The sequence below is a fragment of the Mastigoproctus giganteus genome, chromosome 1 (assembly GCF_048544385.1).
Source record: "Mastigoproctus giganteus isolate SK-2022 chromosome 1, ASM4854438v1, whole genome shotgun sequence".
In the NCBI taxonomy this organism is placed as follows: domain Eukaryota; kingdom Metazoa; phylum Arthropoda; class Arachnida; order Uropygi; family Thelyphonidae; genus Mastigoproctus; species Mastigoproctus giganteus.
Window position 1 is genome coordinate 79248859 of NC_143575.1, and position 16158 is coordinate 79265016.

The 16158-nt window shown below is 41.4% G+C and overlaps 1 protein-coding gene across 1 annotated transcript in view; it reads left to right on the forward strand.

The window, feature by feature from the left end:
- The first annotated feature begins 4067 nt into the window (after nt 1-4067).
- Nucleotides 4068-16158, forward strand: part of LOC150090915 (equilibrative nucleobase transporter 1-like) — a 64347-nt gene continuing 52256 nt past the window's right edge. The window contains exons 1-2 of the mRNA XM_090377384.1: nt 4068-4330; nt 15068-15191. Of these exons, the coding sequence (XP_090233510.1) occupies nt 4097-4330; nt 15068-15191 (358 nt within the window). The 5' untranslated portion in view covers nt 4068-4096. The remainder of the gene's footprint in view (nt 4331-15067; nt 15192-16158) is intronic.

Sequence of the window (16158 nt, forward strand, 5' to 3'; positions counted from 1 at the left end):
TAATTAATAAATAATAAAAGAAAAGAAAATAGACAACCTGTGCATTTCCTTCCTCCAGTAGGTAACTATCCAGCTGACCATTGAATTTTCCCAAACCGTCAGCCTCTACCACCCATGTAGGTAACTTATTCCAGTAATTTATAACCCACTGGCTAAAATAAAACTTCCTGCAATCCAGTCTAAACTTCTCCCCCTCCCGTAACTTGAATTTATGTCCCCTAGTTCTATAATCATTTATAACAGTGAAAATTTCGTTCTCATTCATTTCACTTTTTCCACTCGAGCCAAAAACATCTCAATCAAGTCTCCTCTAAGATGCATAGTTTCCAAGCTGTGCAACCCACATATTCGAAGTCTTTCCTCACATAGACGCCCTTTTGCCGATGTCACCAGGCGAGTTACCCATCTTTGGACTCTTTCAAGAAGCTCGATGTCTTTTTCTAGGTGCGGGTCTCTATACTTGAACACAGTATTCCAAGTGTGGTCTACCAATTGCCTTATATAATGGGATTATAACTTTCTTATCTCCACTAGTAAATGTTGGATAAATCATCGATAAAAGCACTAAGGTCCTTCCTTGCAACCTGTCTACAATGCTCGGAGAACTTCATGTCTGACTGTATCGTAACTCTCAAGTCCCTTTCTTCCACTACTGACTTTAGTTCAAATCCACCAAGCGTATAAGTTATTTTGGGGCTACTGTTCCCCGGATGTAAGACCTTGCATTTTGCTGAATTAAAGCATAGCTGTCACTTTTCTGACCATCCCTGAAATCTATATAGGTCACTCTGAAAAAACTCTGCTTGGCGGTTATCATTAACTACTCTACCGACCTTTAAATCATCTGAAAATTTAGTCAGATGAAGTCATTTTCTTAAATGATATTGATGTCATTTAAGAAAATCAAAAACAAAAGTGGTCCCAATACTGATCCTTGGAGAATCCCACTTCGTGCATTAACCCGATCTGAGAAATAACCGTTTATCACATTGTGCCCCCATCAAATAGCCACATTAAAATTAAAGTTAATACTTAATAAATTACTGGTTAAACTAATAGTAGAAACTACTGTATATACAATATAATAGCGTAGCTTAATTTAATTTATTAAATTATATATATAAATTTAATAAATTAAATTTATATATATAATAACCTGCTGTATATATAAATTACAGCAGGCACTGAACACAGGGCATGCGTCAGCCAAATCAAATCTAGCAACTTAATATAACTATAAATATATCAAAACATATACCTGTACCAAATCAAATCTAGCAACTAACATAACTATAAATATATCAAAACATATACCTGTTTATAAATACCTGTAAATAAAAACAAATACCTGTAACTGAAAGTGAGCTTAACAACAAAAGAGTATGTATGTATAGTGCCTGATAAAATCATTAAGGATTACATTTAAACATCGAATTTACCTATACGGCTAGAGCTAGGTAGTAAATAAGATATACATGACAGGTTTTGTACTACAAAACATACAACACCCACCTAGGACTCCATTTAGTACTTTTTTTCCCTTATTTAAACTTAATAATTAGTTTAATTAATTCTAAGTTTAAATTAGTATGTCAACTAGTGTTTATTTAGATAATTAAAACTGCAGTCATTATCAATCCACTGCAGGATGGAAGCCTCCTCAACAATTCATGCTGAGGGAAATGGACTATAATCTGCCACGCTGGTCCAGTGCGGGTTGGCAGATCGACCGTATTCAGCAGTCAGGGGCTTGAATCCCGGACTACTCAAAGAGCGTGTGCTACTGCACTCCCGCTCCTGACCGCTCGGCTACGGAGGCCGAGTGGTCAGGAGCGGGATTTAGATAATTATCTAACCATAACTCAGCACTCCACCTAATAGTTAATTACAGTTTTCTTTAAATAAATAAATATACGTCTTTTTTTTTTCTTTTTTTTTTACTTATTACTTAACTTAATTAAATTTGGGTTCGTTTGTAAACCTGTATTCATTTAAATAAGCATTAACCTTAACCTAATACTCCACCAGGTACTTAATTAACAGATTTTTTTTCCCCCGGCATTTCAGTCAGCGAACACTTAACCTACTAACAAAATTTTATTTATTCATTTATCTTTTTTGAACTATTTTTATATATGTTTTTTTTTTTTTTTTTTTTTTAATAGGTGGATCCCTCCTGTCTCCCATCACCTCTTTCCATACCACTCTTTTCTAACCAGAATAATGATTCCCGGACTCCCCGGCCCAGCTCCCCATATGGACGGGAACTAGGGATCTGTGGCGCCCCGTGGACCCCCAGGCTAAGAAGCCAGAAGAACAACAGAACCCTACAGTACACAGCATTAATAACACATTACTCACATTTCTGGCTTTTACAGTGAACTGTATCTCAACACAAGAGAACTGATAGCGTAGTTGTGGGCATCATCGGTGCCGCTTGACCTCAACACTATGTCCACGATAATGCCCACGATTCCTCGAATGCTGTAATGAGGCGTGCCCACGAACGTGAGTTTGAAATACTGCCGCATCCTCCTTATTTCCCCAACCTTTCACCGAGGATGCAAGGTTGGGGGAATAAGCAGAATTTCTTCTTCTTTCCTGCCCCGAAGTCCTTTCTTCGCGAAAAACACTTTGACATTGATGATGAGGTTATTTTTGCTGCCGAATCGTAGTTAAAAGTCGAAGTTTCTGCTGCCGAGTCGGTGTTTACTTCAACCTTCTATCAAAACTACTTCTGGGTAGGGTGACCATACGTCCCGTTTTTTTTTTTTTTTTTGTTTTTTTTTTAGCTATGCGCTGGCAGTCCCGTCGTTTTAGTAAAAAATATCATTTTTGTCCCGTTTAAAAAAAAAAAAAAAACTTTAAAAAACGCTTAAATATTTGCGCAACATAACCTATAATTGTGATTATATCGTAGGATGGCTGCCATTCTGGGTAGTAGTCATTCGTCCAACCACAGGTAGAGGCGCGTCGATTAAATGCCGAGAATTCCATCTGCCGGTGGTTACAACCACGACTGAAGAGACCGACGATTTTTGTCATAGGCCTGTAACATCAGTTCAACGATGTGTTGCGTGTCAGTAGTCGATCTATAGTCGGCATTTATTCTGTGTGCTTGTCGGTTATCGCATACACACACTTTGAAAGTTTTTATTTTACAAGTTTTAAGCCTCAAAAATTAAAATTTCAAAAGAGAGAAATTGCGCAGTTAACAAAGACCTTCAAAAACAATTCAAATTTATTAAACTGGACAAATTGGTATAGTGAAAAAACAAAAGTGGTTTGTCAACGTTGTGATGTTCATTGTTCTGTTGCTTATGGAGGTAGGAGTGACATTAACCAACATCTACGTAGCCAGAAACATAAGTATGCTGAGAAAACTTTGAATTCGGTTCAAAGCATCAGCTCGTTCATCGTCCCGTATTCATCGTTCCCAGTTTTATGGTCAGCCTACTTCTGGGTGAATACAAATCTTTTCTGAAACTCCTCCCCCCCCCCACTCATATAATATCTGTAAATTGCGTGTATTCTATGATCGGTTCGTATGTTTTCCTCGATGATAAACACGAGTTTCCTGCATAAGAAAACTTTCTAGTTTTCTTCAGTCTGTTTCCATCGAATTTTATGGTCGTGATTGGCGGGAATTTTAACGCATTGCATAATTTCTTGAATTAACTCATTTAGTTAAAGCAAGATTATATAAAACTTATACTTGTTAGAAAAGTTAGGTCTGGTTTATCTTAAGTTGCTTGAAAAACAGCACAGACGTTTCGAAAGAAAGAAAGAGAGAGAGAGAGAGAGAGAGACCAGAGGTGTTATTCACTTTGCTACAATGAGGACGCCTATTTGTAAATCCAACCCTGGGAATGTGCCAAATATGATACTAGGCTATTATGTAATTTCCTTCAGATGCATGACGCATCATCTTCACCAGTTTTCTTTGTTAAAAATGAATGCTTGTTAGAAAAGTTCAGTCTAGTTTATCTCGCTATGGCATAAGATAGTCGAATCGGGGGATTTTTTTTTTTTTTTATCACTCAGTAAACAAATAATGAACACTTAGAGAAGCGAGACGCATTTGGTTCACAGGAACATGGCAACTACATCGGATTTCAGTAATGCAAAACGAAGAATTATACTTGTGTCAGGCTTGTTAGAAATGCTGTTTTTCAGCGGAGTTATCTACGGTTGGGCAGATTTAGTGTACGTACTGAAACTAGACAGTGTGTTTTCAGACAGATGCTTAAATAATACACATGTGCCAGAAAAGATTACATCAAATCTCACATATGATAAGCAGGAATGGAAACATAGTAACAATTCCCAGGTAAGTAAACTTATGAAAGTTTTTAAGTGAAATATCTGAAGAAATGGATAACTTGATGTATCATTTAGTTTAAATTTGAATTAACGTACAAAATTCGAAGTATAAATAATAAAATGAAAATTGCCGAAAATTTCAAATTTTTAACTTGTGAAATTTTTGATTTTTTGGATGTAATAACAAACAAAGAAAGAGCCTGACGTAGCCCAGTGGTCAGGAGCGAAAGTGCATAGCACGCGTTCCTTGAGTGGACTGGGGTTCAAGCCCGTGACTACTAAATACAATAAATATTTGTATTAACGATTTATTGTAAACTCTACTGACTTCGTTGTCGTGCCGGAGTATAAACAGAAAATTTAACTATTTATACTCTGAAAAAATCACATTGGTTAGATATTGCAAAGGAAACGAGAGAGAGAATAAGGCGTTGCTGTGACTAATTGCTGTTAAAGGGATACAATAAAAAGCCAAGTGAGGAAATTTTTACCTCGCTGGGTTTTCTAGGGCATTCAAATATTATCAATTGTAAAATTATTTCATAAAACAATGCACAAAAAAATCTGAAAACATTAAACTACAAGATTTAAAATATATATATATATATATATATTATACTTCCGGATATTAATGGTAGGGCAGTATATATATATATATTTTTTTTTTTTTTTAACGAAAACCCCAAGCACGAGAGGTATTAGTAATTAGTATTAGAACCTATAGTACTTAATACCGGCCGACCGAGCTAGCCGGGTGGGTAAATTGCCTGCCTGGTAACCCAAAGGTAGCGGGTTCGAACCCCGCCTCGGGCTTGGATCAGAGTAAATGCAAAAACTTTGGGAGGTGCATTATGGCCACAGAAGCCGATGCGCCAACAACAAAAAAAAAACCTTAATACCGTGCATAGGTTGAGAAGATGAAAGAATATACTTGTTGACATTAGATATAACTACAAATAATCTTTATTTACAGAAAAACTAATAAGGTGTGCGGAAACCTTTACCCTTTATGACAGCCTCTAATCTCCAAGATTAGAGGCCCTCATTCTCCATTAGTTTTTTGAAAATGTCCTCCAATATTTTCCATCATTCGGCCTTCAAAAGCGGTTACTAGTTCAGCTCTGTTTTTTCGGGTAGCCTCTTCTCATACGCCCCCATCGATCTAATTCACCCCAAAGATTCTCTGTAGGACTGAGATCAGTAAACTGGGCTGGCCAGTCCTACTTTCCGACGCTCATGTCGTACTGCTCAAACAAGTCCATCACAATGCAAGTTTGTGATGTCCCTGTTGATACAAGTTTGTAGTCGTCTCTCACGTTCTGTCACAACGTAAGTAAGATATTATTGTCCAGAACGACTAGATAGACCTCAGCATTCATGATTTTGTCCCAAACTACCAAACTATATTTTTCAGCCACCCGAATAATTTAAATTCATCTGCCGTACTGTGTCTTGTCTGTTAATTGCGTGCGTTCTATGGTAGATTTGCTGTTTTCTGGACGAAAAACCCCATTTTCTGGGGGGGGGGGGACGCTATCTACGCCTGAAACCGATTAACTCAGCCACGGAGTGACAAAAGCCCATTAAAGTTCCTCGTGTCATCGACGGGATTCGAACCTGAGCCTTTTACACCCGGTGTGGGGAGGACGGTGACAATACCACTGTGCTATCCGCGCAGACGTCCAAAACTACCAATGGCCCCAGGTCAAACCATGAAAAACTACCCCAGACGATCATACTGCCTCTGCCAACTTCATTATCGGACGTATAGTCAAGCCCGCCCACTACCGGGGAAAGGAAGACAGTATGCGGAATAATGAAGGTCTGCAAGGGAGAGCTCCATGGTAGCATCCCACATCTGGCAAGCCAGATGTTAGAACACAGCATTTATCAGATACCAAGGAACTTGTGATTATCCCATGTGAACAACTTAAAATTGTGTATCAAACGTCAATTATCTGTTGACGTCAATTAAAAACAGTATGTAATTTTTCAGTCAAACGTTTTGTCTTTGAGATCTTGTCTGAGCAGTCTGTCAAGACTGCTCAGACAAGATCTCAGACAAGAGATCGCCTCTTAACAAATCCATGTTTGTTGTATAACTGCATATACGGTACCTACTGAAACAGATCATAATTTTCTATAATTTGATGGGAATGATTGACCGAGCGGTTAATGCAAGTTTGTGACTGATACGATCACAAACTTGCAAGACAATTTTAATTATGAAACGTACTTGACAAACTTACTTAAGCCTGTAAGGCCTGATCAAAATTCACAAAAATCTTCCTTTACTTACTAAAAGTTAAATTAAAATACAGTAAGTGATCACCGAATTTTGACCATCTAATACCATGTAGGGCCACTGCGCACGGAAAATAGAAGGTATTTGCCTGGACATTAACTGCACTAGATGTCTGACGACGTCCGTAGGGATCTGCAGCCTTGCTGCCTGCAAGGCTTTCCACAGTGTTGATATAGATGACGGTTGCGTGTCTATAAGCCTAACTTCCCGTTCCAAAACATCACACAAGTGTTCAATTTGACTGAGCTCAGGTAACCTGGAGGCCAATCAACATGGGTGATATCTTCACTGTTCATAGAACTACTCGTGCACACACAGCTCGGGCCCAATGACACAGCACATTATCGTCTTGGAAGATTCTGTTTCTGTCCGGGAAAATATGGAACATGGCAGGGTGCAGATGGTCTTCGAAGAGCTGCTGTACTACACAGCTTCCACTTCTGCACGCTGGAATCTCCGGCAACCTCTACTCAACAGCATAACATCATACGTTGATGTTAAGAGTGCAGATTGTCACCAAATTTAAACAGTCACAAGAAGTATCTTCCGAGGTTGTCCCCAGGGTTCTGTCCTGGGGACCATAGAAGAGCCCTTAGCCTACACCAACGATCTTGTTCTTTTCATTCAGTCCGACACTAGAGCTGCCTTGGAGGTTAAGGCCAACGAGGCTTTGGGACATCTCCAGAGCTGGGCCAAAACACATTAACTTACTATCTCCGGTGAGAAGACGAAATCTATCTTACTGTAGGGGAAACACCAGCTACACAGACCACCGGTCATGAATGTTAATATATTCCAATTCGCCTCTACGAGGACGTTAAATACCTAGGCCTATGCATTAAGACCAAGCTAACCTTCCGTCCTCACTTGAAATACCGAGCAATCAAAATACAGAAATATGCAGCTATAATTAGAAGAATCAGTAAAGCAGATTGGGGACTAAAACACAAAGCCCTTTTCCCTAATTTACAAAGAAGTTTTTGTTCCGATTGTCAGTTACGGCCCTTCAGTCTGGTGCACAAAAGTTGCACTGGAAAGAAACGAAACAAATGCAAGCTGGACTCCATACAACGATTTATGCTTATATTCAGGTGTAGCATGCATATGCTTATATGCATGCCATCAGCACCCCTGCACTCCAAGTCATCACAGGGTATATGTCCTTATACCTTGAAGTTGCCAAAAAGAGACCTCTTCCAATTGCTGAAAAGAGCATGCCTACACAGCTACTAAACCTCCAACTGGACCGGAAAAGAGACCACAAACAGGAAAAACGATGAATCTGAGATCACCTGCAGTGCCTCTGGTACGAATCCTGGAATTCAACCCACAAAGGAGAAATAACAAAGAAGTTCTTCCCCATAGTCAGCTCCACCGTTCCCAAGCCTCCTCCCTGGTACTCACCTGGACTGCAAGCAACCTTTTTATTAACAGGACACGGATCATTCCAACAAAAGCTCAGTTTTATGGATATCGAGTCACATCCCTCTTGCCATTGTGGAGACCAGGAGTCCTGGGCCCATATTATGTATAAGCGACCCTTCTATGAAAACGACCGGTTACAACTACAGTAATTCCAGGAACTCCCCGCAATCAGGAGCAAGATCTACTGAATGATGAGGATACATATATTACATTCACTCAATTTTCCCAGGCTGTCTTCACCACAAGGCATGCCAGCTCAATGCTGCTAGGACAGTCCAGAATACTCCCCACTCCCTGCTAACCTCTTCAGGGGTAGGATAAATATAAATATGTGCTATGGAAACTATACTGCAAACCCTTTGTGGGTAGGATCCCTGCTGGCACCCACTTTAGGGTGCGGGATCAACACACAGCACTTGGCCAATGGTGTTCGCAAAGGGGCACCTGCTCATAGGATTTTTAATACCTTTCCGTACCCACACTTTGCCTAAATCCATGGTAGACTGTCTTCACTATCAGTCCATCTTTCTTTCACCCCACAGTCTGACCTCCTCCTCTCCTATTCCCTGTGAAGAGAGTTTACAGGGAACAAGAGAGGAGGAGGAAGAGACAAGGTTTTTTTTTTTTTTTTTTGTGGCCTCTGCCAGGAAGCTCAGGTGACCTCACAGAGGTGAGCCAGGCTGCCCATCATACTCTGGCTGGCCAGAGTATGATGGGCAGCCTGGCTCACCTCCCAGTGGTGGTGGCAGGGAACGTAGGGTCCCATTAGGGGTCCTGCGGCCGAGAAGCCAGAGAAACAACAGAACCCAACACAATACTATACGCATACAACATGCCACACCACACCACACACACATTTCGGCATTTACAGAGTCTTGTATACTTCACAAGAGTACAGATGGCGCAGTTGTGGGAGACCACATGTGGCGCCGTACCCTAAACACTATGCCACTATGCACAGCTTCCACCTCTCTCAAAGCCGCTATTGCGCATGTCTCCCAGGAAACGGCAGAGCATATACTATTAGAATGTCCAAGCTATGCCGACTTTCAGCAACCACTTCACTTACTAACTAAAGTTTATTCATTTCAAGAAGTATCCTCTCTTTTTAGACTCAAAGGAAAACTATAATGGTTTCTTACAATACGTCAACAAAGTCTTCAAAAGAAGAAGTCATCTGAAACAACACCACATAATACTGAGAGAACTGTGTCAGTGTGGATTCTGTGGCTTAACTGAGGATATACCTGCCTTCTCCACACGGACGTGACAAGCTATCCGAAGCGACCCACCTGGACTGGACAAACTGATAAACTTTTCTACCCACATAGACGAACTTGGCTGCCCATATTAATTGTGCTCTTTGTGCATACCAACCGGCAGACTCTACTACCAACATTGACCCACAAAGGTACTGACCTTCGCCTTCACCACCTCTAATGACACACTCGGACTGAGTGCTCACTGGAGTGGACTATTGATTCACTACATCTCACCCGGACTTTTCAACTGCTGACCCCTCCAGGAGTGGGAATTCTGCAAGAACTGTTCACCCCTGCTTACCCAACAAATCAGTTGGGTTGGAATCGTTGCCGGCTCTGATGCTTTGCTCAGAGCGGGACGATAGACAACCCTCTTGGGAACCTGCTGACCTTGGTAGCCTGAAGTGGGACCCTTCTGCTGACCCTTTCAGGGGCGGGATTCACGGATGCCACTGTCCAGATTTTCTTTGCTTTTACTTTCCATCATGATCGTGTAATTTCTACTTTTCTTGGGATGTCTCCTTCTTTCTTCCCCTAATTTTCTGCCTATTCACCCTGCTCCATTTTACTCAATGTTTTTTTTTTTTTTTTTTCCCGACCTCTCCAGAATTTTCCGGAAAGTCCAGTGCGAGACCCGTCCGGAATAGTAGTTCCTGGCTCGGCTCCAAGTCGCTGAAGTTGGGAAGCAGGGGCAGCCGACCAGGTGTCTGCTCCCCCACCCCGGCTGCGAAGTCGCCAGGTGCCGGCACACAACGTTAAACACAACAAACATAACACTTACAGATCTACATTACAGTTACATGGCTGGCTTTGGCATTTTCCAAGTACAGACGATACAGCGGCGTATGGGGAAACCCTGAAGACCGCAAACGAGAACAGAAACACACACAAAAAAAAAGGCCTCACCAGCGAAACGACAGTCTATACGCACTAGAGCGTCTGCCCAAGTTAGCACAGTGGTATCGTCACTGTCCTTCCCACACTTGTGTAGGATTAACTTCAAACAGTGCTGACACCTTCGGGTGTCGGATGACTTTGCACCTGTATACTGGAAGGTGGGTCAGGTACCACAAAACGCCTTCGGGTGGAAAAGGCCCGAATTCAATTTAGCGAGGAACTTTTATGGGCTTTTTTCACTCCGTGGCTGAGTTAGTCGGTCTCAGGTGTAGATACAAGGTTTTTCTCCCCAGTAACTGGGGTTTTTTCGTCCAGCAAAACAGGCAAATCGACCATAGAACATACGCAATTTACAGACACAAATACGGGTTAATGTATTTAATTACGGGCAACCCTAAAATAATAATAATAATAATAATAATAATAATAATATACGCACTAGAGCGTCTGCCCAAGTAGCACAGTGGTATCGTCACTGTCCTTCCCACACCGGGTGGAAAAGGCCCGAGTTCAATATGGCGAGGAACTTTTATGGGCTTTTTTCGCTCCGTGGCAGAGTTAGTCGGTCTCAGGCGTAGATGACAAGGTTTATCTCCGCGGAACCCTGGGGTTTTCGTACAGAAAAGCAAGCAAATCGACCAGATTACGCAGGCAATTTACAGCCACAACACTCATGAGTAGATGAAATAACTTTCCGTGATCTTAATAAATAGTTTATAAGCACTAGGGTCCTACTTCTTACCAGCAAAACATGCGCCATATTAAGCAACCACCGCCACCTACCTGGACAGTAGGCACGGTGCACGATGGGTCCCTGGACTCGTGTTGCTTGCGCCACACACGAACGCGTCCGTCGGCGCGTTGCACCAGATATTTATACTTATCTGACCAACGTTTCCAATCCACCAGAGTTCAACGCGCGTGTTTTTAACACCATAGCACTTGCCATCAACGATACATTGCCTTGGACGAGTTCCTGCAGATGGACCTTGAGTGTGCTGTGTCTTTGGCCTTTGCAGATGACCTAGTCTTGGTTATCTATTGTTTGTTCTCGAGCCCAGTTGGAAGTCAATGCCAATCTGGCCCCAGAAAGCTCCAGAGTTGGGCCTCCACACACACCGGCTCACTATGTCTGGTGAGAAAACCAAGTCGATTTTGCTCAAGGAATCGCTTCAACTAACCAGACCACCAACCATAAAAATTAATGGTGCACCCATAAAAATGTTCCCTGAAATAAAGTACTTAGGCATCATCCTCGATATGAAGTTGATATTTTACCCGCATCTCGTTCATGTCGCAACCAAAATTTGGAAATACACGGCACTGATTGCCAGAATTAGTAGGGCAGACTGCCTAGTCATGGTTATCTATGCTTGTTCTCGAGCCCAGTTGGAAGTCAATGCCAATCAGGCCCTCAGAAAGCTCTAGAGCTGGGCCTCCACACACACACCGGCTATTTCTGGTGAGAAAACCAAGTCGATTTGCTCAAGGGATTGCTTCAACTAACCAGACCACCAACAATAAAAATTAATGGTGCACCCATAAAATTGTTCCCTGAAATAAAGTACTTATGCATCATCCTCGATATGAAGTTAATATTTTACCCGCATCTCGTTCATGTCGCAACCAAAATTTGGAAATACATGACACTGATTGCCAGAATTAGTAGGGCAGACTGTGGCTTTAAACGACGGGCACTTGCACTAATTTATGAAACCATCTTCTTGCCAATTGTCTGCTACGGTGCGGCAGTGTGGTATACGAGAGCCAACATCCAGCGAAATAAAGCTAAGTTGGATTCAATTCAGAGAGTTATACTCCTCACAGTTACTATGGCTTGTCTCACTGTTAGTACGCCGGCCCTTCACGTCCTCGCAGGATATCTACCCCTGTATCTTGAGGTGATCAAGAGAGGCCTATTTTAGACTGAAGAGAGGTATTCCCTCTGAGATCCTTGACATACACCTCGAAATTTGGCAAGACGCAAGGGATAACACAAGCAAAGGAGCCAAACTTTTCCTACCTTCTGTTGCCCAAACTTACCCAAAGTCTCCTGCCTGGTTTTCACCGGGCCTCCAAGTAACTTTCTTACTTAATGGACACCGACCCTTCAGGAAAAATTTAACAGATCTGGGCATCGAACAAAATCCACTTTGCACATGCGGACAATCTGAAAGCTGGGAGCATGTAATGTACTACTGCCCTTATTATGAGGATTACAGGACAAGACTGATCACAAAAATACACGGAAACGTACACCATCAGGAACATCTTTTTCTGCAAGATGAGCTCTACTATCATGCCCTTACCGAGTTTGCTCAATCAACCTTCCAACTCAGAGGGTACTAATCAGACAACAATCTCCTCGCCAACAATTCGACAGTAGTACAAAGGAAATCCACCTAAACGCACTTGGCGCACTATAGCCTTAGATGCTGATGCGCCATAAAAATAACCAACCAACCTAAACGCACTGCAAATCTCTACGGGGTAGGATAAACTACCTCTGCCGGGGTACGATACGCTACAAACCCCATCGGGGGTAGGATTAACTTCAAACAGTGCTGACACCTTCGGGTGTCGGATGACTTTGCACCTGTATACTGGAAGGTGGGTCAGGTACCACAAAACGCCTTCGGGTGTAAACGCCATATGGCACCCCTTTGCAGGGTAACTGTTACCCTGTAATCTTTTTTCTTTCCTTGGCCCTGGGTGGGTGGGAGCCCAAACCCAGGCACCAGCAAAATCCCGATTCCAGAGAAGGGCACGAGGTCACTTCTAGGCATGGAAAAAGAAGTCCTGCACCCATAGAAGTAATGAAAGTCCTTGGGTGCCAGCAAAAAAAAAAAATAATACTAATACATAACTAAAATATAAAATAATAACTAATTGAAAAATAAAATAATAATTAATTAAAAAATAAAATAATAAATAAATAAATAATTAAAAAAATAAAATAATAAAAAAATAAATAATTAAAAAAATAAAATAATAAATAAATAAAAATATCAAAAAAAAAATAATTAATATTAGAAAATAAAAACATCCAAAGTCCACTGGTCATTTGGGATACTGTTCTTGCATTCCCCATATTGTATTGCGATATCAACTGTCGCACAGTGATCTGCTGTTGAGCCCGTACAAAGCGCTGCACTCTTCGCCAACCACGGGAATCGACCTTGCGTAATCCTTTAAAGTTCTGTGGAAAGGAGGTGGTTTGACCCATTCGACACCATTATATGTACATCTTGACTACAGTGGGCTGTGAGCAACCGACAAGATATGCCATTTCCGATATGGAAACTCATGCGATGTCATTACTTGTAGAAGCTCATGTGATGTCATTACTACATCCCATAACTTTTACTTTATCACTTTGATTTGCGCGACCAGATGCAAATTATCACTTCTCTAGCATATGAAGCTATTCGGCTTTTTATACTGCAAGCTATGTGCGGCAGTGTCCATTACAGATGAGGTGGTTATAATTCAGTGATCACTGTGTATATTAACAGTATTGTTAATGCTTCGTGTTATTGTATTATACTTTATGCACATAGATTTTCTTAACACGTGTTATAGGTACACATATTCAAGAGCCTTATCATGTTATCAAAAGTTATACACTGAGTTGGCTTTGCATTAGCAATTGCTACCTAATATGTCATGAGGTCATTGTAGACAGTACACTTCTAGGCATGGATTCCACAAGGTTCTGTATGGTATCATGTGGTAGCGCTACCCATGGATTGTACAATGTGTCCACAGTGTCAGGCGGATGGTGGTGTCCACTGGAAAAGTACATTTGATGTACTTTTCCAGTGGGTCCCAAACAAACATTACCAATTGGGTTAAGCTGAGCTGGGCAGCCTTGGGAGGACGGAGACTTCACTGCCATGTTAGCGACCTGCCAGGCCTTGTGGAATGGCGCATTGTCTTGTTGATAGCTGCAGGAGTTATCGGGATACGTTGCCATCATGAAGGGGATGTACTTGGTTGGCGACCATAGAAAGGTAAGCGTTCCTATCGAGCCGATGATTAACAGCGAGCAGAGGACTCATAGCATGCTTCGAAAATAGTCACAAACCGAAACACCGCCGCCTTCAGCCTGCCGAACACCAACTGTGCATCCATGTGCCATGGCCTCGTTGCTTTCTCCAAATGCGAATACGCTAGTTGGAAAGGGGATACATCAGACCAGGTGAAGATTTCCACATGTCGGTGGTCCAGTGTTGGTGCTGATGTGTCCATGAAAGGCGCAGTATCTTATGTCTCACAGTGATCATTGGTACCCGTGACGGCTGTCAACTTCCATAGCCCATACAAGCTAATGTCCGGCTCCATGTGAATTTTGGTCTTTTTATTCCTAAGATGTACTGGGTGGTTTGCTGGGCCACTGTGCGGTGTCTCTGCTGTGTCACGAGACGAGACACAGGACACTCGCCACGACGGCCGACCACGTGTGACTGTCCCATGTGTGGCCTTTGGTTAGTTGTTCGACTGCTGCTGAGCCAGTCACTGTACAATCGTGACACTACAGAATGGGAGCACTTAACGATGTCGGCTGTTGTCGAGATACTGGCACCTGCACCTCTTTACCCCACAATCTATCCATACGAACTCAGAGCGATTCGACGCTGACGCAATGTTCCTCGCAGATACTCAAAACTGATCGCCAAGTGTTCGAACTACAATCTTATATCAGCCGTTTCCGACTTTTAGACCCGTTCATTCCTACACAACGATGGATTGCTAATGCAAAGCCAATTCAGTTTAGAGCATATTTATGTATATGTATACATATGTATGTCTATGCATATTTATATGTGTATATGTATACTTTTTCCCAATTAAGGTGGGTGCATGCACAGCTCAGGATAATATGTTTGATCTTGCATTTACATTGGCAGCATTTTCAAAAGGTGGAAGTCTACTTATAATTGCCACGGTTCTGGATTATGTTGGAATGAGAGTTACCCGTTTGATAGCTAAGTGAGTAATATAAAGAGTGCCTTTTGAATTAAGAGGTTTCCAAATGCAACAAGTTGAGTCAAATAAGTTAACATGTATTATACAGGCTATCCAAAAACCTCCACTACAAAACCAAAATCATTTTGTAAATAAAGTGCATGATACAAAACTGAAACTAATTCCAGGTGATATCTTCAATATTTTATTCACCAACTGAAAATGTGTCAGCTGCAGCATAATCACAAAACTGTAAGTAATCGTGGCGGAATTTGGCCTTTGGCAAGATGAGTTGTCGCAAAATGTACGAGTCTTTCTTCTTCAGAGAAACGTTCGTACAAGCATGGTGTATCTGAACATGTTACATTCTTAGGCCCAAACTGCAGAATGATAATTATGGCAACTTGATTTTCTAACAAGGCGTAAATCCAACACAGTGCCATAAAGGAGTGAGTACTTCAACACAGTATTCTTGGAGAAGTCAAATGGAAGATGAGGGCCGCTTTACTGTCTCTGACGATTTCCTGATCTGATTCCTTTAGATTTTACTCTCTGGGGATTCGTGAAAGACCAACTGCATTTTCCACTTCTGTAGGAACCATTTGGAAAATAAACAATGCATTTGCAGAGATATGTTGTGGCGAATATGGGAAGAATTAGATTACAGGTAGAACACTTGCAGTTGATAAATAAAGGTACCCACATCAAACACTTCTAATTGAAATTTGAAGGTTTGTATCATATACCCTATTCACACAATAACGTTTTAATTTTTCAATGGAGGTTTGTGGACACCCTGTTATGTTATTCAAATTAACTTAGAATTTTTACATTTTAATGTAATAACATTGTAACCTTTCATTTCTCTGGTTTCAAACTCAGATATACACAGAGCGTTCACATCAAATCTAGCAAACGTGGAATGAATATTTAAACTCCGAATGGCGGCGTAACGAGGTTTAAAAATTTAACGCTTTT